This window comes from Brachypodium distachyon, chromosome 1, assembly GCF_000005505.3.
Source record: "Brachypodium distachyon strain Bd21 chromosome 1, Brachypodium_distachyon_v3.0, whole genome shotgun sequence".
In the NCBI taxonomy this organism is placed as follows: Eukaryota; Viridiplantae; Streptophyta; class Magnoliopsida; order Poales; family Poaceae; genus Brachypodium; species Brachypodium distachyon.
The window spans coordinates 16,734,066-16,757,134 of NC_016131.3; the positions used below are offsets into that span (position 1 = coordinate 16,734,066).

A 23,069-nucleotide genomic window follows, 5' to 3' on the forward strand; every position below is an offset into this window, starting at 1 on the left:
GCCTCCAAACACGACTCTCAATCCTCAATCTGGCCACCTTTACTTGCAATATGTATGTTCTATGGTTTCGAGACGCCAGACCTCTCGTCAATTTAATTTAATTTCTATACTTGTCGCATCAGTGGCACCTGAGGTACCACCGTTGCTCAACGCATGGGTCGCCTCGCTTGCTCCCCGCAAGGACGGCACCCTGGGCAGCACAGCGCGAGCTACCCAGGAAGCCACCAGCCCGGCAGGATCCTGGGAAGGGGGTTGTCCTGAAGCAAGACTTGCCGGGCTGCGGGGGTTACCTCGGACGACAGCGTGAAGATCCCCATCAGGACACCCCCCGGGAAGCTCACTTGCCGGAGAGGGTGTCTCCTGACGCAGACGCTTACAACAGGGCCGGTGCCCAGTGCAGGCAGAGTATCGACGTCACGTGGCCGCTCGGCAGGCTCCTTTTGCGCAGAGCTGGTCGGAGCATGGAGTGTGGCACAAGCCGAGCATTAAATGCTCCGACAAGGGAGTGGTTTCCTGTCTACTCAACCTACAGCGAGTAGCTTGCGGCGAATCTAGGACACGTATCGCCCTAGCTACAGTGCTTGGTACCGTGCATGCATGCCAGCGCAGCAAGGGCAAGCTGCCTAGGGTCCTTGTTTGGCGTGTGTCCAAAAGCGCGTCCCCATGCAGACCGTGGCACCTGTGGTATCCCCTTGAGTATAAAAAGAGGACCAGCGCCACCGGTCAAAGGGTTCCGATTTTCCTAAGGTTAGACTCGAGCTGGGGTTACGATCCCTAGAGATTTAGTCCAGAAGTAGCAAGTAGCCACTTAGCAGAAAGAAAGAGAGCGTCCGGGGACTCTACCGGCAACCTGTAAACACTTGTTCATTGGTTAATACGCACTCAGAAGCAGGACGTAGGGTTTTACACCTCCGGGTGGCCCGAACCTGGGTAAACTGGCTTGTACCTTGCCACGCTCGTCATTGGCCTCGCCGGCGATCGCCGGAGCGATCCCCATCGCCCACTGCCGAACCTAAAAAGGGGTGCCTAGCATCCCCGGTGTCTAAGCCTTGGGCTACGACAATACTCGTCCCCCTCTCGATTCACGTGATTTCTATAACCGACAAAAACGTCTTCACGCGGCTGCGCTGCATGCTGGTCGTGGGCCAAGAGAAGGGGCGCGCAAGCGGGTTCGCCATTGCGTCACATGCTGGCTGGGGGCCAAGGGAAGGGGCCGGGCGGGTTCGCTGTTGTGTCCCGTGCTGGTTGTGTGGGGCAAGGGAAGGGGGCGGGAAGGTTCATCATGTGTACATAAGTTGTTGTACATGTACCAAATTTGAGCCGATAAAATGGTGATAATTTGGGTACATTGCTGGCTTGCTGGCTCGCCATCCATATCCTCTAACTTCAGTTCATCTTCCTGAACACGATTCTTCAGAGGGACCAAAGTAGCTAACAAAATTTGTCTCCAAGCTGCAGATGCGCTCCACCTTTCACTGGCGTTTTTACTAGGTGGTGACAGGACAAATATAAAAATTTATGTGAACACCTTTAAGAAGTTTGAGTATGTTTCAACTTGAGAAGAACATACTTTTGCAATGTTCTCTTTGTCCCAACTCTAACAAAATAGAGAAGACATGACATTTAGAATCTCCTAACAAAATACGGATTTGCTAGTCCTCGGTCGCCTGAGAAATACAATTTCTCGGTCGATCTGGGATAGCTGGATTCTATATATCACGTAATAAGTTCAATACAATAGAATGAAAGGATTGGTGCTGTGGCTGGCACCGGTGGGTTGGATGCGTGAGGTTGCAAGTTCAAGTACATGTCTGCTCTCTTTTAGTTTTTTTTTATCATTTCTTTTTTCTTCCTTTTGTTTTATCTTCTTTATTATTTCCTATTCTTATTTACTTTGTTTTTTATCTCTTGATTTTTCTTGTTTTCATTATCCCTTATTTTTTATACAACTCTCATTTAAAAAATGCATTTTTGTTTTCTTTTTCCTCTTTTGCTTCTTTTCACGCGTGATTTTCCTTTGTTTTCATTCTGCAAAAATGGTATAAGCATTTTTGAAATCGATGTCCAGGTTATTACATATATCATGATCGATACAAAAATCGATCGAGTCATTTGTTCCTTTAACCAAGAAAAAGTATTTCTATTTTCTATGTCCAATCACAGATCACAGAATTTCTACTATAAATTAGATAGATAGCTAAGCTAAGCTAATCTAATTTCACGTGCAATTTTTAGAACCACGCATAAAATTTCACGTGCAAGTTTTACAACCGCGCATAAAATTTCACGTGCAATTTTAGAATCCGCGCATAAATTTCACATGCATTTTTTTGAATCACGCACAAAATTTCACGTGCAACTAGAATCACGGATAAAATATTCAGGTGCAATTTGTAGAATCGCGCATAAAATTTCACGTGCAATTTTTTAAATCATGCATAAAATTTCAAGTGCAACTTTTAAAAATTGGTAATCTAAAACCTGCCGTCATTCATGAAAAACACAGAAAACCAAGCACTAGACTACCGATCAGCAAAGCTAAGCACAACACCCATCCATGCATGCATGCATCGTTAGGCAGTGGCCGGACTAGCTGGTCGACTAAGAATTCTATTTTCTCAGTCGACTGTGCCTTAGCCAGTCCCAACAAAACAATATGACCGACACCTCTTGTGCACCATTTCTAAATTGTGGAAGGACCAATAATTCAATCTTTCTCGCTCCTTAATTAACCCTCTGAAATGCTACTTGGTTTGCACAGGTATCGCTAGAGCTCGGCGTCATGAACTCCCTGGAGGCCATCTGGACAACGTCGTCCAGGTCGCCGATGCCACCGGCGCAGCTAGGGCCGGCCGACGCCTGCCTCATTGTAGTAGCCGCCCAGATAGTCCCGGTTGGAGGAGGATTGGCACTCGCACTCTCCATTGCTCGCGAGGTTCTCGGATAGTGGGAGCACGTTCAAGTTCATGTTTGCATCCTGCTGTTCCTCCTGAGCACTACCCATCATCAGCGGAAGCGCCGACTTTGCTGGCCCCTTGCAGTCCAAACCTTTATACTCACTCCGTCCAACTGTCTCAACTTTGATTAAATTTGAATGCATCTATATACTAAGTCATGTCTAGATACATCTAAATTTTAACAAATTTGTGACATCTTTTGTTGGACGGAGGGAGTAGCATTCTTCTTATGTGGAGGAATCTATCCTTGTTTTGGCACCTTGTTGTAGCTAGAGGAGCACCACAAGGATTTGAAGATAAATGGATACAGAACAAACGGCAACCATTTCTTTCCTTTCCTGTGAAGATTGAACTGTTTCCTCTCAAATTCCTTCAAGATTCCTGCATTATAGACAAAGCTAGCGTCACATACAAATTTTCAAGAGTTCTTTGTCCGTCAAAAAAGTTTCAGGAGTTCTGAGTTGGATTAGAAAGCTACTTTTGATTTGGATTAATTTTATTCTTTTACCCGCAAAAAAAAAATTATTCTTCGGAATCATCGACAACTATTTTGGTCCTTTCGATCCCATATAACTAACAAAATATGGACCATGTGCTCTTATAGTCATAACCTCAACTCCGTAGATGAGGTACAACACAGAACAAAATCTATGGTAGGATCTTGGGGTAATTGAGCTTGCTTATCCTACCAAAATCAGTACCAGTAGTCCTATGGGCATAAACCCAACTCCTTAACTGAGGGAAGACTCAAACCAAAATCTATGGTAGGATCATGGGTAATTGAGTTTTACCCAACCAAAATCCATACCCTGTACTCCTGTACCCCAATGTAACCGAGGGACAACACAATACAAAATCTATGGTAGGATCTCATGGACGGAGAACTACATATGTTCTTGATCTAAGAACAACCACTTCGACACATAGCTAGAAGCTAAATCCTACCTTCAAATTTCTAATATGAACGCATAGAGTGGTAAAAAAATCAATAATATTAGAAGAGGATATCACCTTGGCCTCTGAAGTCGACTCTCATGATAGGCAATCTTCTTGAGGAGAATCCTCGATTTGGCTACCTTGCTTGTGATGTGTGCGTTGTGCGAATTCAAGGAGCCAGACCCTGCCCCTCTTTTATAGACGGTACAAACAAACCCCTCCTGTCAATTTTCTTTTACTCCAATACCCCCTCCACCCTCGATTCATGTGCTGTGTGCTGGTTGTGGGCCATTATCTACAACCGACAAAGACATTTACACGGCATTGCGGGGTGTGCTGGTTGTGAGCCAAGAGAAGGAGCGGGCAGGCTCGTCACACGTACATAAGTTGTTGTACACATAAGTTGTTGTACACATACTAAATTTGAGTTGTTAAAATGGATTTGGGTACATCGACTCGCCTGTGGCGGATGCAGGAATTCAATATTTATTTATTTTTGAGAGAGGCCATGTCAATGAATCATAAATTTTTTGCTGGTGTAGGGGCTGGGTGGGGGCTCGCCATCTATATATCCTCTAACTTCACTTCGTCTTCCTGAACACGATTCTTCACAAAGGCTAAACGTAAGATAACAAATTTTGTCTCGAAGGTGCAGAAGCGTTCCACCGTTCGCTGTCTTTCTACTAGGTGGTGACAAATGTTGTTGAGCAAGCATGCAGCGTCTGTTACATGTCAGTACAAATATAAATGTATTCCGTGAACGCCTTTGATTTGGAGCTTCTGCGGTACATGCATCACAGCTAAGCTTTGGGTAACTTGCATCTCATTTTCCTGCTATCTTTGGATCTATCAAATCAGTTTTTTCCACTAAATGTATATTGCTCAGTGGGGACATGTGAGTATAACACGAGTCTATGTGCTCTCTTAGGCTAGGAAAGAAATGGATGTTGCAAAACCATGTGTTTGGCCGGTAGATTTTCTTTTAAGAAAACTAGCACACCACTGATTGTTCACAAGAAATGTGTTGGGCGAACTTCTTTAGGGGATATGGTGGACCATCTGCATGCGTCACACACGAAAATAGAGAAATGCTATCAAGAAAATGTGTTTAGTTTCTTCTGACTTTCTGAGCAACACAGCACTGCAGCAGGATACATTCGTGGCCTTTATTTTTTTAAGTGGGCACGTCTAGGATTTATTTTTTAGTGTACAGTAATGAACACTCGAAACTTTCATCGCAGTGACCACTTCTGTATTTTTTCATCGGCTCCATTCATCTACGGGGGCAGAAACAAGGGGTAATAAAGCCCACTTGAAAACAAATGAATGGGCTAGGCCGGACCTTAAATCGAAGTGAAATCAAACTCAACTGATGACTGCTTTGCAAGCTTTACTTTTAGGAAGAAAAAAAAATCAATGCTTTGCACGTATTGACAACTATTAATTCTCGTGCACAATTCTAAAAAGAAATATTTACGTTCAAACATCACTTGCAATATAAAGATATTAGTAGAAGACATGCCCAGACACAGTATGCCCACAGCCCCACAGTAAGAAGTCGTCTGAAACTTCAGAACCAGTACACCAATCACAAAACTACAAGTTATGGTGACCACAGTCCACAAATGTGTGCATGAACAGGCCCACTCAAGTTTCAGTGACATGAACTGAAACTTCGTTTTATAGAGGGTTCCCAGTTCCCCCTTGTCAGTCCCTCCACCTGTGAGAACAGGTAGGGCTACAGCAGATGAAGTACAGGACCATGTCTGCCTCTCCCTTCGATGGGGCCTGCAGGTTCGAGGTGGAAATGTAGATCAACCAAAAAAGGTTCAGGGAAGCAACATATTTTCATGGTGTTGTATTAACATATATCTGCACAGATGATAAGTGTAACCTTGGGGCAACAATGGCAGATGTAAACATAGGTAAACAGCTCTCATTTACAGACCTGGAAAAAAGCAGCTTCTGGATAGCCGCAGTTGTAGCATTTAACACTTCTGGTGCGAGGCAGTGAAGAAATATCAGTAGCTGCATCTTTTAGGATATCTTTAGGTTCATCAGCAGGTTTGCGGAGAACCCTCTTGTACACGCACGTATCAGTGGCAACCTCCTGTCAATGATTTAAAGAGATGGAATGATCAGTCAACCAACAGAAAAACTTATGGATAAAAAATAAAAGATATTAAGAGGATCAGAAATAGAAATTTAGAATATAACATTGAGAAAAGTTCATCTATCACAACACAAGAAAAGAACAGACATAGCATCTCTCAGATAGGGATGCAAGCGGGATCCCACATATCTCCCGCTTCTAGTTCAATTTTCAAATCTTCTAGTCAAATTTTAAGCCAAATCTTGACCTGAAAATTTGGAAATTGAACTAGAAGCGGGACCCCGCTTGCATCCCTACTTTCAGGAGCGCCTAAAACACCACAAAACTATTTTAAATGAAAGTGGTTTTATGAAAGATTGAGTTTCTTCCAACTTTGTAAGCCATATCACAAACCACATATACATAATTAGAAATGCTTTGAAATATTCAAAAGCATCTCACAAAAGGGCATATTGAAGAGAGCAATTTCATGGAGATACAATAGGGAGAATGGAGAGAAAAGTGCCTAGAAATTGTAAACAACCTACATTCGTGCACAAAACGAGACGGTTAAAATACCTACATTTCTGGAATACTTGAAAAGACACCTCAGTTTCGCTTCTAGTAAAGAGCAGTTCTTCACGGCACTATTAGCCAGATAAACTCAAGTAAAATCCAGCTTAATTACAAGCCCATATAAATACAACGATAATAATCCCAAAGGCTCTATGTGAATTTATCCCACATTTCACAGACTTCAGATTTTTTAGCAGGAGGATTATCGGACAAGGTCAATAAGAAACCAGTTGTGTAACCTTAGTCCTTGACTAACATGGACAGACACGCCCTTAGCAAAATGAAATGATGGGTATAAACCTGCCCTAGATTATCCACCCCTACTTCGAACAAACCAACAAATCAGAACCTCAATAATGTGCCACTAAACCTAAATCAGGATCCTATGTCTGTCACCGGACAACTAAATCCACACTAAATCCCACGAATTGAACCAAGTATGCTGTTCCCGGTACCAAGGTTACCACGGGTCCCCAGAGCAAACCTAGGGTTTCGAGAATGTACAATCAAATCCGGGCACAAAGGCAATAATCTGAGGGATGAACAAGGGAACCACCTGATGCTCGCAGGACTGGCAAACGTAGTGGAGGGTGCGCGTTTCCTTGTCCTCCCGCGGGTACAGCATATTGTTGCTGCAGGAAACGCAGAAGAGGAAGAAGAAAATGGATTAACACTACACAAGCTTTTCGGACCATCGGAGATCAAATCTCAGATGCGAAGGGATTCCGCTGCTCACCAATGGCGGCAGAACTTGAGGGCGCTCATGGCGACGCGGTGCTCTCGCCGCTTCTCTGTCGCTCTCTCCTCTGCCGCCGCTGTCGGCTGTCCCCTTCTTCGCTTTCACTTCTCCTTTTCTTTCCGGCTAGTAGTGTGAGAGGCTTATGATATGTGGGGTCCAAGGGGCGTGGGCCTGGCTTGGCAGTGACACATAGGGGGACTGCATATCGGGACGTACACGTGTCAGGCGCTGGGTGAGACCACACGAGGCCACCTACCGCGCCGCCGCATCGGATCCCCGCACCCCTCCCATTCCCCACTCCTGTGTCCACTCATCTCCCTGGCGCTCCAAACCCTAACTACAATCCCCACAAACCAGAATTTTTTTCCAAAAATCCAACGAATTTCCCAAACCCCTCGCGAGTGCTTCACAAGGTACAAATTCAACTCGAATTCCCCATTTTTGTGCAATTTTTTGGGGATTTGTTTTATGTGAGTTTCGCTTTGGCAGGGTGGTAATGCCATGATGCACATGCTGGTGGCCTCGGATGGAGGCGGAGGGGAGATGCATCCGTACTCCGTAGTACCGCCGGAGCAGGAGCCGGAGCTCCCGCGCGACAACGCCGACGACAGCCTCGACGGCCATGTGCGGTACGTGCTCTTAGTTGTGCGTGTAGAAGAAAATCACTAGCCGTTTGTCACCGTTGATGGCTTTTGATAGTCCTGTTAGGCGAGGGAATGGTCTCGCCTTTTGCTAGGTGTTCTTTGTTGGCTATGGTGGAACAGTTTTCACTGCAAGTTCAGTCTTGTTTCCTTCTTTTGTCGCATGAACCCTGAAGTGAGTTCAGTTTGGACGTATGTTTCATTCTGACAGTTCATTGGTGTTTGATGATCAGGTGCCTGCGGTGTGGTATATCTGGTAATGCGACACCCCATATGCGGCGTGGCCCGGATGGCCCAAGAACTCTTTGTAATGCGTGTGGCATTGCTTACCGGAAGGTGAAACCATGCTCCTACGTTCTGAGGCAACCATTCTGTAATCCTTTTCTTATTTTGCTTGTTCTGTGAAGCTTGTTTCACAGTTTGAGCCTAACTCCATGGAGATATCATAGCCAGACACAGAGCTAACTTTATGCCTGAATCGTTCCGATTTTTCCATTCAGTGTCACTGTTGCTGCATTTTAGAGCATTTTTTATGCTGTGTAAGAATTATCCCGCATCTTGAGTGCTGGTCTGTGAATTATGTCAATCAGTGGCAACAAGGAACAAAAGTTATTGCTACCTGCCAAATAGTTCCATGCGCCTACTTGTGCAATTTTAACTCCTTTCCAAAAGGAACTTTGATTGAGTGAGTCCATAATCCTCGAATCATAAAGTCTTTGCAGAGCTCCATTTATCAAATCTTCTCTGTGCCCCTTTCTTAATTCGTAAATTTATGTTCCTGTGATATATTCAATTAATATCTTCCTAGAGAATAAGTACCCCATTTGCCTTGAAATCACAAAAAAATGGATCCTTTTCTTCATGATAACGTAATGTCGATTATTTAGCATATTATGTTTCAACACCTTAGGGCACATGTTACTACTAAAAAATATAAGAAGAATTGCTTCTAGACTTCTAATTGTACATTATGGCCCAAGAGTACAGATTTGTTGTTGTTTTCATCCTTTTTTGGTCTACAGATAAAGTTCTGGTACAGTTGTGCCTCTTTTTCCCTTTTATTGAAGTTGTGTGTGCTTGGTTCTCCAGGGGAAAATGAGAAGAATGATAGAAGCTGAACCACCAATAGATGAGGCTTCACTTGCTAAGCTGGTTCCTGAGGTGGACATGGAATTTGAGAGCGAGGAAAAATCATATGAATTCTACAATAAATATGCTGGCCATGTTGGTTTTAGTGTTCGGAAAAGTACGTCACATAAATCTTCTGAAAAAATTACCAAAGTAAGGACTTTTGTGTGCTCGAGAGAGGGTTACAATAGGGATAAAAAATCATTGGAAGCAAAGAAGCCAAGGTTGGATACAAGAATTGGTTGTCCAGCACGGCTGATTATTAAAGTTACGCCAGAATGTAAATACAGAGTCACTGATTTTAAAGCAGAGCACAATCATCAGCTGGCTCCTCCGTCGACGATGCATATGTTAAGGTCACAGAGGATATTGACAGAACTTCAGTCTGGGGAAGCAGAGCTGTCAGATGATTCTGTAGCAACGCCAACAACAAAAGCCACTGGTGATCTTGTTGTGAGACAAGTTGGTTTCCTTCGAAGTATTTCTCTCCTCCCAGCAGATTACAAGAATTATCTTCGCTCAAAGCGTATGAAGGCAATGCAACCTGGTGATGGTGGAGCCATATTGAAATATTTGCAGACTATGCAAATGGATAACCCCTCCTTCTTTTACACCATGCAGATTGATGAGGATGACAAGCTAACCAACTTCTTTTGGGCCGACCCAAAATCTAGAGATGACTTCAACTACTTCAACGATGTCCTCTGTTTAGACACAACATACAAGATAAATGGATATGGCAGGCCATTGTCATTATTCCTTGGCGTGAATCATCACAAACAAACTATTATTTTTGGTGCAGCTTTGCTTTATGATGAATCATTTGAGTCATTTAAGTGGCTATTTGAGAGTTTTAAGATTGCTATGCATGGGAAGCAACCGGCAGTAGCTTTGATAGATCAATCTATTCAATTGAGTAGTGCAATGGCAGCAGCCTGGCCAGATACAAGTCAACGAGTTTGCACTTGGCATGTTTATCAGAATTCTGTTAAGCACCTCAATCATGTTTTCCAAGGTTCAAAAACATTTGCAAAGGATTTTAGCAAATGTGTCTTTGGCTACGAAGAAAAGGAAGAGTTTGTGTTTGCATGGAAAAGTATGCTAGAGAAGTATGATCTTAGGCATAATGAGTGGCTATCTAAACTGTTTGACGAGAGAGAAAGATGGGCCTTGGCATATGATAGACATATATTTTGTGCTGACATAATAAGTTCACTTCAAGCTGAGAGTTTCAGTAGCGTTTTGAAGAAATTCTTGAGCCCTCAACTGGATCTGCTGTCCTTCTTCAAACACTATGAAAGAGCAGTAGATGAACACCGATATGCTGAGCTCCAAGCTGATTTCCAAGCTAGTCAAAGTTATCCTAGAATACCACCTGCCAAGATGTTAAAACAAACTTCCCATACATATACACCAGTGGTGTTTGAGATCTTCCGTAAAGAGTTTGAACTATTCATGGACTCTGTATTGTTCAGTTGTGGAGAAGCTGGGACAATCTCTGAGTACAAAGTTGCTCCCTCTGAAAAGCCCAAGGAACACTATGTTAGATTTGATTCAAGTGATAGCTCATGTATATGCACTTGTAGGAAGTTTGAGTTTATGGGCATTCCGTGCTGTCACATGTTGAAGGTTCTCGATTACAGAAATATCAAAGAGTTGCCTCAGATATATCTGTTGAAGCGATGGAGAAGGACTGCCAAGTCTACAAATGAAGACAACCAAGGCCATGCAACAAACGAAAAAAGGTTACCATTAAGCACCTCTGTACCGTCTGCAAATCACCATGGGCTCCAAAGCATCAATGCAAGGATTCAAGTAATTAACTCTCAACTGCCAATATTCAAATGTAGAAAGTGGATATCCGTGTATTCTTTATTACTGATAATATTTTTTTATCAAATGCAGGACACTTTGATTTCTAATATGCATGAGAACCCATTTCATAGAAGCTCATGATGAAGGTACCATAACATGATTTAACATTTTTTGTGTCTAACTTGATGGACTCTGATATGCGGAGTTGATCTCTTGTTCAATTTATCCACTTCATAATGGTACTGAATGATCCTTTATCCTCTGGGTCATTGATGAGTTCACAACCAAAGATTTGTTTTTTTAAGAATTTCAAGTTTCCTTTCCAGCTAAAGAAATCCAGGGTATTGATCATTCATCATCTTAAGACCAAACTCTTGGCATGAGATATCCACTTCCCACTCAGGCTATGGCATTATAGATTAGATCCCCTCCCCGCTTGCCCATATGTTCCATGTGCCTTCTATACTGTTGTCCAATGCCGTATTTTTACTTGCTTCAGTTATCATGCAGGTCCTACTTCACTAGTTCACTCGAAAGATGATTCCATGTGTACCTTGCCAGATGCTATAACATTGACACTCGAAGCAGTGAGTAGGACAGTGCGGATTTCTCTTGAATAAGTTAGCAACAACTTGTAAATTATGCAGCTGTAGGAAATATGGGCTTATTGAGGCGCCCAACCTTAGCTTAGTCTAGATGCTGATAGCTTGTTTGCACTGGGAATAATTCAGAAAGTTGTGTATTCTCTATACACTCTAGCCATCATGGTCCATTTATTCCAAGAAAAAAGAAAGGAAATGTGCAGCCAGTTCAATGAGCTTGTCAATTTAGCAACTCAGTTTACTGCATGCCAAGAAAGTAGCATAAACAGTGACAGTTTTTGTACTTCTTCTGCAGCTGAAACTTCTGCAGACAGCCTGACCATTCTGGAGAGAGCAACCCAGTAGACCCACTCATGATCATCACCAAAGGGTTTCGGCTGGACTCAGATCTGGGGTTTAACCTGCAGTCTGCAGGTGAGGTGAGCTGGACAGCTCATGCGTTGAGACTTGAGGCGTTTGAAGCAAGAGAAACCAGCTTGGCAGTGGAACTGGTCGGCTATCTGGTTCCCTTGTGGTAATGTGGTGTCGTTGGTTGTACTTTCCTCACTCAAGTATGCAACAGCACGTCTTTGAAAGATGCAAAATAATGTTGAATCACATTCTTCTGGATCGTTACTTGAGAAAGCATTATATTGGGCTGGAGAATGTTGCTCCATAGCATGTGCCCTTCATATATTGAGCCTGTGAAGGAGCTTTCTTGTTATTTGTTTGTTCCATTATTATTATTTCAGTGAGAGAAAAATTGTGCCATAGAATCACTGTACTTTCATCAGAAGCAAACCAATATTGCTAGGCATTGCGGGTGGCTTTTCAAAAGGACATGTTATCATCCACTTTTGTATTTTATTGCTTCTTTTTTATGAAACCGTTCTATAAACTTGATCAAATTTTAGAGAGTTTAATTGAAGACAAAGCTAGAACAAAGAACATCTTGTGAAAAGGAACAGGAGAATAAAATTTTGCACAGGTTTGCTCTTTTCTCCAGGAGAAGGTTTGTATAATTAGCTTGATTCTGCTGGAGGACGGATACCCAGGACACTGTTCATGCACTAGCACTGGGGACTAATAGTATTACTACTTAAGAGAGTATGCAATGATGTTCGGTAGTACTAAGAAATTAAAAAAAAATGTTATTAATTTTTTTATAGACACGTTCATATTTAGACAAATTTGAGTCAGTTAACATGAGACGGAGTATACAATGGAACATGAGACGGAGTATACAATGGAACATGAGACGGAGTATACAATGAAACATGAGAGAGTAAACGGAGTATACAATGGAACACGAGAGAGTAAACTGACGTCATGCTCCCAGCTTCTGAAAACGATCATGTTCCCCTTGTGTACGGCCGGCCGGGCGTACTGTTCAAACAGCGGCACATCAACCGCCACCCAAGTCCAAATTCCTAAAAGAGCCCCGTTCAGAATACAATGAAACTTGCTGGCCTGCCGCAATTCAAAGTTCGTGCGCGAATTATGTCGACCGGGACGCCGCAACCATTGTCCCGATGTTTTTGTTTTAGGCTGATGATGTCTGTTAGCCCGGTGGTGAAGCGTAATTAAGCTACATACAGTACAGGGGACAGGGGACAGGATTGGCCGTGCAACCACGGCCACGGGTGGTCCTCCGTTCCGTTCCATAAAATGCACGGCGCTCGCCTTGCTCAAGCTTCCTTCCTGCCTGATTTTGCTTCGGGCCAACGACATACGCACGTGACGGGGGCATCAGCATCCCGTCGTCGTACGACGCTGATTTCGCGGTGTGAAACTGTGAATAGATCCACGCCCGGATCCGGCCGTCCGTACGAGGTTTCGGCGGCGTCTCTTGCCCTGCGCTGCGCTTCATGACCGGTGATGTTCAATCATTTGTTTGGTCAGAGGAAATATGAGTTTTAGACAGATTGGCCATGTGAGTTGAGTGACTAACTCCCACCATTTTAATAACAGGGGAGAGTTAAGAATTGGGAGGAAATAGTTTCATATAGATTATCTCAACTGTTCAATATAACTTATGCTATTTTCTATTAACTAATTTTCTATGAACTCCCACCAATCAAACACGGAAATGGATTTTCCTTGTTAATTCTCAAGTGTATTTCTCTATGCCAAACAAAGAATTCATACTAAAAATCAATTTCCCATATCTAATCTGCCAAACACGCTGTAAACCGAATTGTAGCAGCTCTCTCTGGCCTCATGTGAATTATATTACACTTCACATTGTCATGCCTGCTTTTCAGCACTGTGTTTAGGCTCAACAAGGACGACGCCTTCAATTCGCCCAACTTTTTCTCTCATCCGTAACATCTTACATTCTGTATCTGCAGTGCTTAACCTGTGTGCTGATCGGGCCTCCAAATCTCGCCTGATTTGGTTTCGCACCTGCAATTTTCGTAACAAGAAGCCAAGGAAAAACAGTAGTAAAGCGGATGGCATCAATTATTGGCTTCGCCTCCAGATTAAGCAACCCCGCCGGAAGTGTCTAATACGTGATTATTATTTCGCTGGCCCTGAAGCTCGAGTTTTCTTTCTTACCGTAATCACAACAGCCAGAGAAGAACACCACGTACGGGGCCCTGTTTTCGACGCCATTGATACTCATCCACAGCTTAATCATGATACTCTCAAGGACTTTTTTTCCTTTTATTTTTTGGCTAATGCATGTCTACGAACTCTAGAGATTATCCGATGCCATCATGCACGAGATGGCCCTCAGCTGATTAAATCTCCCAGCTGACTGAGTGGCACGTCTGAGACTGACACGGTTAATTAACAAAACCTCCAATGGACGCACACGAATCTTAAAGTTCGGTTCGAGCAGATTAATCAATCAAATCAAATCTGATCAAGTGGGGGAAAAAGGAGAAGAAGAGACGAGACAAATGGACGAATGATTTGATTAGACGGATCTTAAGACATGCTTACAAGAGTACAAAGCAAGATACTACACCTCCTAATTAATTGCCCAACCAGAGCACCAGCAAGCTTTCCATTAAATAAAAAATGTAAAAAGCAGAACACTTTGGTCATTCACCAAATCTCCATCTTGCTCTAGCTAGTGTCGGCTGGTTAATTAATTTAATTTCCTCTCATAAAAGGACTTCTCAGTTTACCACGATTTGTGAAAGAGATATAGCATGTGTAGTGAAGCAGAAGGATGTGTTTGCAAAAAAAATACGGATGAGGGACCTATCTGCAAATGTGGATGAATCATTGGTTACTCTACTCGTGTTTTGTACTGCATAGAAGTCAAATACAAGAGCTGTACAGCAGTGGCATTATGCAGACAGTAGTGGAACTAATAATTAAGAAGAGCTCCGTTCAGAATTAGAAGGCCGAGATGGCTGACTGACTGACCTGACAGGAGCATGTGTATGCTTGCATGCAGAGTAGAGTGCTGTACCGAAGAATGTTTTAATGTAGCATGAGCAGTATTGCATGTGCAGATTAATCAGAACTAGTAGTAAATTTGTTTTCTTGTCTCTTTGACCCTTATTACAGTGTGCAAATTGCAATGATCTGCGTGTCTGTTTTGTTAAATCAGTCATGTTTTTTTACGTTAAAATGTACTCTCTCCTATTCTAATTAATTGTTGAAATATTACATTTATCTAGACAAATTTTAGACATAGATACATCCATATTTGATAAATTTGAAACAATTATTATGAATCGGAGGGAGTACTGTCTTCTTGAGAAACTGAGCTTTGGGACATTCAGAACTGTGATCAACATTTTTCTTAGGAGAGTTGGATGGGGAGAAAATATTTGGAACTAAATGAACAATGACTAAGCTCTAAATATTATTTTATTTCTGGCTAGCTATTTCGTACAGTGTGCTAACAATTGCTGCTCAGCAGTGCTAGCAACAAGGCCATGACTATTCAGCACATCTGCAAGGCAGGTGATCAACCCCTGTCCTGGAGTTGACCCACTTTATGAAAAGCTAAACTATAAGGAGGTGAAACATTACAATCTCATGAAAACACAATTAACTAGCAGTCAGATTTATTAGCAAAAAAACTAACAGTCAGATTAAGCACTCTCTTTTTCCTGTATGTTCATGACAATTGCAGTTACAGTACAGTGTTACATTGCCACATCAATCTATATATGGGTCATGTCATACTTACATCATAAATATATCACTTTCTAGGACTTAATTCTCTGTTAGTACATCACCAGCAACTTGATTAATCAAAGATGGGTGAACTAATGGTCACGGGGAAATAAAACCTGAACTTCTCATGTGAGCATTTCAGTGGGCCGGAGAAAGTTGTCATGCATATGACCGTTTTATATTCCTTTGGAATAAAGAAAAGCTGTGGATATTACATCAGACATACCCATAAACAAAACCAAAGTAATGGATAAATCGAAGTTAGTTAGAAGACTTGAGCCAGAATCTAGTGACCTCAACATGAAAGGGAGTCCCCGAATATAATGTCTCGGGTGATTCGTGAAATTAATGTGCCAACAACTCTCCATAGCTCGCTCCTTAACAAATCGTACCATGACTAGTCTCCCTCAGGTTTTCTTTTTGTTACTATATAATCTTGAACAGTGCCTAGTGTTTTCTTCTGAGGAGAATTATATATACAGGCTGCGGCTTTGCGTTAAACTTATTTTATAATTTATTAACAAATACGTTAAAAAAGTTAATCAGATAATGAAATAAGCAAAATCAGATGAGAAAGACTGAGTTACGAGGATCTGACAGTCACACCAAACGCACCCACGATCAGAAATTCAGAACACGCATACACATCAGTAGGTGTAGAAGCGCTGATGACCTTCTCATCATTTAAGCAGGAAGCCTGTTGACTGTTCTCAGGCAAAAGCCAGTGCTTGCAAGTTGCGAACCTCGAAGCTTGTGTTGTTTTTTATCACCGACAAGAGATGGAGAATTATCGGCCAAGCTATGGCATGATTTGGGACTTATTACTCAACTGCTCTGCTCACATGATTTGCCATGTTTTCCAAGCATCCGTACGATTTGCGCATGGGATTCTCTTTTCTTGGTCTACTCGTTTTTCAACGGCAAGGAACCAAACGATGTCGGTCAAATAGTGTGGCCTAGATTTTTGGGAGTTCGTTTTGTTTAACAGCTTTTTGGGATTTAGTTTAGACAACATTATTTTGCTATTTTATGAAAAAAGATGTATTTAGGAAATGGGATAAGATGAGGATAATATGGTATGAAAAGAAACTGGAGGCCAGTTTTTTCTTCTTGACCTATTAGCATCAGCTATACTGTATAACAATGCAAGCCTCACTTAAATATATCATCTGAGAGTCGCATAGATAAACATATAAAATGCAAGCTCCCTATTCTTCTAGAACAACAATAAATCTTGAGGTGCTGAGTTGTTTTGGACCACTGTTTATTGCGCCGTGCTATCCCTTGGGCACTAGGCAATAGGCATAGCCACAAACGGAAAGGGCGAACTTCAAATGTGAAAGCCTCGTTTGGCTCCCAAACTGCACGGATAAAACATAATTCACTGTCTTAGCTACAAATAATGTTGTGTGCATCGATTGATGCAGAGGGCCGGAGTCTTCCGCCTCTTTTTTTTAAAAAAAGCTACAAATAATGCTGGCTTTATTCATAATTTTGAAATACCATGTTTGTACTTTTTTATGCAAAACAAGTCTGAAAATATCTTCCCGCAAAATAAATCATATTTATAGAGCTTTCTAACGTCTATTATATGTTTTTGAAACTTGTTTTTTTTTGTGAACTCTTCTAAATACTAAGACCAAATTGGTACCACAAGAAGTGATGTTGTAGACACACAATTAAACACACGATCTAGACCGCACGTGTTAGATCTGATGGCTCGCTTGGATAGTTTGCAAGTTTGCACCGAATGAAAATCTGCATTGGATATGTCGTCTTAATCAAAATGCTAAGAGCAGGTTGTAAACTCTATTAAGGTCTAGTTTGCGGTAAATGAACATAATGTGCAAGACTTTTTTGTGGTCTGTTGTGAAACGACAATCACGAAAGTAGAAAATTGTTAAACAAACGGTAATTTTAACAAAAATTAGTTAGACAAACAATTAACATAACTCACCGGAAGTGATGCAAACAATGGGCAATGTTGTAGACGCACGCAGTTAATAGAAATCCTAGAGTAAGTTATAAAACTAAAGTATCCATTATGGCACAACTTGCGGTTGGTGAAGAAAGCGTGCAAGAATTATTTTGCGGTTCACCATGAAGACGAACAAAAAATATGATTTTCTGCACCGGCTATAGTCTAGTCGAAACAATGCACTGCAAAATTATAAAAAGCTAAGGTGATCAAATTGTTAAATAAATGATAAAATTAATAAAATCTAGTTAGAGGGGCAACCATGTAAAACGTAACAGAAGCAGGGGATTGGTTGGAATCGCACAGCTCTCCACAGGACGGCTGGTTTGCTTTATGTATCAAGAGTATCGTACAGATTACATATTAGTTCAGATTGGAACCGACTAGGGTGTTAGGTTAGATACTAGCAACTCTAACTCTATCTCTAACTACAGCTCATTAACACGTGTAGTGCACAACTAACTCTATCTGTACAACATATTTAATATCCTCCCTCAATCGAAACCGGGTAGTGGAGGTTGAGATTGCGTCTGCACCGGATGAACGGATGCGTCGGTAGGGGCTTGGCGAAGACGTCCGCGACTTGATCTTTTGTGGAAATGAACTTGATCTGCAGTTGCTTTTGAGCTACCCGTTCTTTGACGAAGTGAAAATCAACTTCGATATGTTTGGTTCTGGCATGAAACACAGGATTGGCTGAGAGATATGTGGCTCCAAGGTTATCACACCAAAGTACTGGAGCACGATCTGTCATGAGGCCAAGCTCGGATAGAAGGGATTCAACCCAAACAAGTTCAGCAGTTGCATTTGCCAGCGACTTGTATTCTGATTCAGTGCTCGAGCGTGAGACAGTCGCATGCTTCCTTGCGCTCCATGCAATTAGGTTGCCTCCGAAGAATATTGCATGACCTCCTGTTGATCGCCTATCATCTGCATCTCCTGTCCAATCTGCATCGGAGAATGCTAACAATAGCTTTGACGATGAGCCTGTCAAGACAAGGCCGAGTGAGGTTGTGTCCCGAATATACCGCAGAATCCTTTTTACTGCCATCCAGTTCACCGAGCTTGGTTCTTGGAGAAATTGACAGACTTTGTTACTGCGAAGGAGATATCCGGACGTGTGATAGTGAGGTACTGGAAACCTCCTACAATGCTCCTGTAATGTGTGGTTTCTTCAGCTGAGAGAGGATCACCATCCTCCTTACTGAGTTGATCACTGGATGACATAGGTGTGGATGCCGGTTTGCACTTATCCATCTTAGCTTTGATCAATAGCTCTTCGGCATACTTCTTCTGAGGCAATGTCAAGCTAGAGCCACGTGCATGCACTTCAATGCCCAAGAAATAGTGAAGCTTACCAAGATCCTTCATCGCAAAAGCTTTGCCAAGTTGCTGGATGAGCGCATCTGCCACACTGGAGGTTGAGCTAATCATGATGATATCGTCAGCATAGACGAGCAAGAACATTGTCACACCTTGCTAGCACCGAAAGAAAAGTGACGTGTCTGCTTTGGAAGCCTCGAATCCTAATTCACATAGGATAGAGCTCAACCGTGCATGCCATGCCCGTGGAGCCTGCTTGAGACCATACAACGCCTTCTCCAAATAACATAAGTGTGAGGGATGGTTTGAGCTTTCAAATCCGGGTGGCTGCTTCATGAAGACTTCTTCTTCAAGGTGCCCATGCAGAAATGCATTTTGGACATCCAATTGACGGAGATGCCAGCCTCGAGACACAGTTATGGACAACAGCAACCTAATAGTGGTAGGCTTAACAACGGGACTGAAAGTATCTTCGTAGTCATAGCCATACCGTTGCTTGAAACCTTTCGCGACTAGCCGTGCTTTGTAACGCTCAATAGACCCATCTGCTTTGCGCTTGGTCTTGAACACCCACTTGCAATCAATCACATTCACCCCCGGTCGATGCGGAACTAGACGCCAAGTTTGGTTCAGCATGAGAGCTCCATACTCAGCTTTCATGGCATCATGCCAATGTGGGGCAGCTAGAGCTTCAGCGACAGAACTCGGTTCGCTTGAAGAGTCACGAACAGCCGCATAGGTGATCATTCCATCTGTCTGGATATAGGGCTTCTTGATGTTGTTCTGCAGGCGGGTGCGAGCTTGAGGTGGCGGTGCAGGAGGTTGCGACGCTGTTGAAGACGCGGCAGAATCTGCCGCGGCAGAGTCGGAAGGCGCGGCAGAGGCTGCCACGGCAGACTGAGAATCTGCCGCCGCGACAGAAGATGCCGCTGGAGAGCTTGGCGGGGAGGCGTCTGCCGCAGCAGAGGATGCGGCAGAATCTTCTTCCCCACTTGGATTAGCCGTGAGATCATGGATCCGTGCACCTCTAACTGGATCTGCACCATGGTTAGGAAGAAGTACAAGAGAGTATGCATAATCTGCAAGTTGGTCATGTGATGCAACAAAAGGAACTAAGGAAGAAGATGGAGTAGCTGAAGTGTGGGGCATATTAGCAAAAGGAAAAACATGCTCATCAAAGATGACATCGCGTGAAATGTAAACACGACTGGATGGGACATGCAAGCACTTATACCCTTTGTGAGAGGGGCTATAACCGAGGAACACACACTTCTGAGACCTAAAGGAAACCTTGTGAGCATTATAGGGACGAAGATTGGGCCAACAAGCACACCCGAAAACTTTGAAGAAAGAGTAGTTAGGTTTCTGTCCTAGTAATCGCTCAAGTGGTGTTTGCATGGAGATAACTCTACTTGGTGTTCGATTAATGAGAAAACAAGCACTAGTGAAGGCATCACTCCAAAAACGAAGGGAAACCGAGGCATGTGCTAGTAATGTAAGCCCAGTATCAACAACATGTCTATGTTTGCGTTCAGTTGTACCATTTTGTTGGTGTGTGTGAGGACAGGACACCCTATGAGTGATGCCAAGATTGTGAAAAAAGTTGTTGAGTTTGTGATATTCCCCTCCCTAATCTGTGTGATCATGGATTATTTTGCTATGGAGTAGATGCTCAACATGCTTTTGAAACTGAACAAACATAGAGAAGACATCAGATTTGGACTTAAGCAGCTAGAGCCATGTGAATCTATTGTATGCATCAATAAAACTCACATAAAAGCGATGTCCACTAACAGAAGTTTGGGCAGGGCCCCACACATCTGAATATATGAGCTCGAGAGGAGCTTTTATTACATGTTCGGAATTGGAAAAAGGAAGTTGATGACTCTTGCCTTGTTGACAGGCATCACACACATGTTGTCTAACATTTTTCTCTAAATCGACTGGAAGTTCCCTAGAATTTAAAACATGTTGCACAATCGGTAACGCTGGATGACCTAAGCGACAATGCCATTGCTCAGAGGAGGTCCGGACGCCGCTGAAAACTGACTTGCAGGAAGAAGATGTGGTGTTGTCGTTGACTGCATAGAGATCGCCGCGACAGTGACCACTAAGGACCGTGTTCCTTGTGTCCAGATCCTTAACAAGAAGATGATTAGGATAAAATTCCATGGAAACATGGTTATCACTAGTAAATCTTCTAACGGAAAGGAGATTACGAGTTACAGAAGGGACATGTAACACATTGCGAAGTTTGAAAGTTTTATAACGAGATGCAAGTGCAGCTTGACCAACATGCAGAATTTGCATACCTCCTCCATTAGCTGTGTGGATGTTGTCCTTGCTGGTGTAGGGCTGCTTCATGGAGAGCTTGTCGAGCTCTCCGGTCAGGTGGTCCGTCGCCCCTGTGTCAGCGTACCACGCTGTGTCGATGGAGTAGGAGGGAGTGCTGCCCTGAGGGCCTCGCTGTGCAGCAGCAGCAGCAACGCGCCCTTCATTGCCCATACCGGCAAAGTCACGCTTGAACCTCTTGAAGCACCTGGACGCGATGTGACCTACCTTGCCACATAGTTGGCAGATGGGCCGATCTTCACCATTGCGGCCATTACCAGCAGTGGGAAAGGGCGCACCACCGCCACCAGAATTGTTGGAGTAGCTGGGGCGAGGTGCGACTTGCTTGTACTCCTGCCACTGCTGAGGTGGGCAGTAGGTGTTCCTAGTGCCGCCGCCATATCTGTCTGCCATGTTCGCTGAAGGAGTGACAGGCATATCGTCTGCCTCCCGGCTTGCCAGCCGCTGCTCATGATTGAGCATGTGAGAGAAGATCTCTCTCTCGGAGACCGTCCCGCCGACTGTGATGGATGACACAATCAAGTCATAGTCAGAGTCGAGACCAGCGAGGACATAGGCGACAAAGTCGATGGAGGTGAGGGGCTGGCCGATCGATGTAAGTTTGTTGGACAGCTCCTTGATCTTGTTGAAGTAATCGGTGACGGACGAGTCTCGCTTCTTGATCTGCGAGGGTTGATGACGGATCTGCAAAGTACGAGCAGTGCTTTGCGACGCATAGGAGGCTTCAATCGCCGACCACAGTGCATGGGACGTACCCAAGAACAGAAACTGACCGAGCACACTCTCGGTCATGGAGGAGAGCAACGCCGACAGGATCGCTTGATCCTGCTTCTCCCATGCATGGTGAGCAGGGTTCGGGCATGACTCAGCACCGTCTTCATCGCTCTCAGCCACCGTCTCCGGCAGACAGGCGAAGGTGCCCTGGACGTAGCCATAGAGGCCAAGGCTTTTGAGCAGCGGCACGACCTGTGCCTTCCACAAGAGATGATTCTCCTGACCTAACTTGATGGTGATGAGGTGCCCGAAGGAGATGGGCGTGGCGCCATTGGACATCATGGACCCAATGCTCAGGGTCGCGCACGTGGAGTTGGAGAGAGAGGCAGTTGGTGTAGTCGAGGGAGCCGTGGCAGCGGAGGAAGTCATAACCTGAGATCGATAAGCTCTGATACCATGTAAAACGTAATAGAAGCAGGGGATTGGTTGGAATCGCACAGCTCTTCACAGGGCGGCTAGTTTGCTTTATATATCGAGAGTATCGTACATATTACAGATTAGTTCAGATTGGAACCGACTAGGGTGTTAGGTTAGATACTAACAATTTTAATTCTAACTCTATCTCTAACTACAGCTCATTAAGACATGTAGTGCACAACTAATTCTATCCGTACAACATATTTAACAGACCATAATTCACTGCTACGTGCAATGGGGCTTAAATATTCGATTCATTTGTCACCGCTGAACAGTTCATTAGTTGATGGTGGAAAAGGTGCTGATGACAAACTCTCCACCTGGCATGTTGTGATTGGCAATCGAGCTTGATAGGACGAGAATGACACATCGTTGTAATATACATTCAACAATTATCAAATGGAAGTAACACGTCCTCTATCCTTGTGTCAATGTGTCAGCATCACAGACGGTGATTTTGAACAATTGTTAATTAGCCACACACTTACCAAACATCCCTCTCACAGCTTAAAAAAACCTCCACTAAAATTCGAAAAGAAGGCTCTACCGTTTTGTTTTCTTGAGGGAGGGGCAGAAAGGTAAATTCGTAGGCCACAGTCCACTCAAAGCCGTTGTTA

General features: G+C 43.4%; 2 protein-coding genes and 1 long non-coding RNA gene across 5 annotated transcripts; 1 reads left to right on the forward strand and 2 right to left on the reverse strand.

Annotated features, from left to right (window-relative positions):
* Nucleotides 1–2,441: 2,441 nt before the first annotated feature.
* On the reverse strand, nucleotides 2,442–4,113 carry LOC112271739. Its single transcript, XR_002965054.1, has 2 exons — nucleotides 3,969–4,113; nucleotides 2,442–3,338 (listed from the first exon to the last, which is right to left on the reverse strand). It is a non-coding gene; the product is annotated as an uncharacterized LOC112271739 (long non-coding RNA).
* Nucleotides 4,114–5,328: 1,215 nt separating this feature from the next.
* LOC100840396 (DNA-directed RNA polymerases II, IV and V subunit 9A) lies at nucleotides 5,329–7,458 on the reverse strand. The gene is made up of 4 exons (XM_003562605.4): nucleotides 7,298–7,458; nucleotides 7,118–7,193; nucleotides 5,842–6,003; nucleotides 5,329–5,681 (listed from the first exon to the last, which is right to left on the reverse strand). The coding sequence occupies exons 1-4, from the start codon at nucleotides 7,324–7,326 to the stop codon at nucleotides 5,601–5,603; spliced, it is 348 nt and encodes a 115-aa protein (XP_003562653.1). The 5' UTR covers nucleotides 7,327–7,458; the 3' UTR covers nucleotides 5,329–5,600.
* A 97-nt stretch (nucleotides 7,459–7,555) lies between these two features.
* LOC100829961 (protein FAR1-RELATED SEQUENCE 5) lies at nucleotides 7,556–12,302 on the forward strand. 3 transcript variants are annotated; one of them, XR_731698.3, is made up of 7 exons: nucleotides 7,556–7,713; nucleotides 7,790–7,929; nucleotides 8,175–8,277; nucleotides 9,031–10,884; nucleotides 10,975–11,030; nucleotides 11,395–11,471; nucleotides 11,782–12,302. XR_731698.3 is itself a non-coding variant. In XM_010237018.3 (6 exons), the coding sequence occupies exons 2-5, from the start codon at nucleotides 7,802–7,804 to the stop codon at nucleotides 11,023–11,025; spliced, it is 2,136 nt and encodes a 711-aa protein (XP_010235320.1). In that variant the 5' UTR covers nucleotides 7,556–7,713; nucleotides 7,790–7,801; the 3' UTR covers nucleotides 11,026–11,030; nucleotides 11,395–12,302. The 3 variants fall into 3 exon arrangements, 2 of the variants coding, with proteins under 2 accessions (XP_010235320.1, XP_010235328.1); XM_010237018.3 differs by having other exon boundaries at nucleotides 11,395–12,302; XM_010237026.3 differs by lacking the exon at nucleotides 11,395–11,471.
* Nucleotides 12,303–23,069: the final 10,767 nt, after the last annotated feature.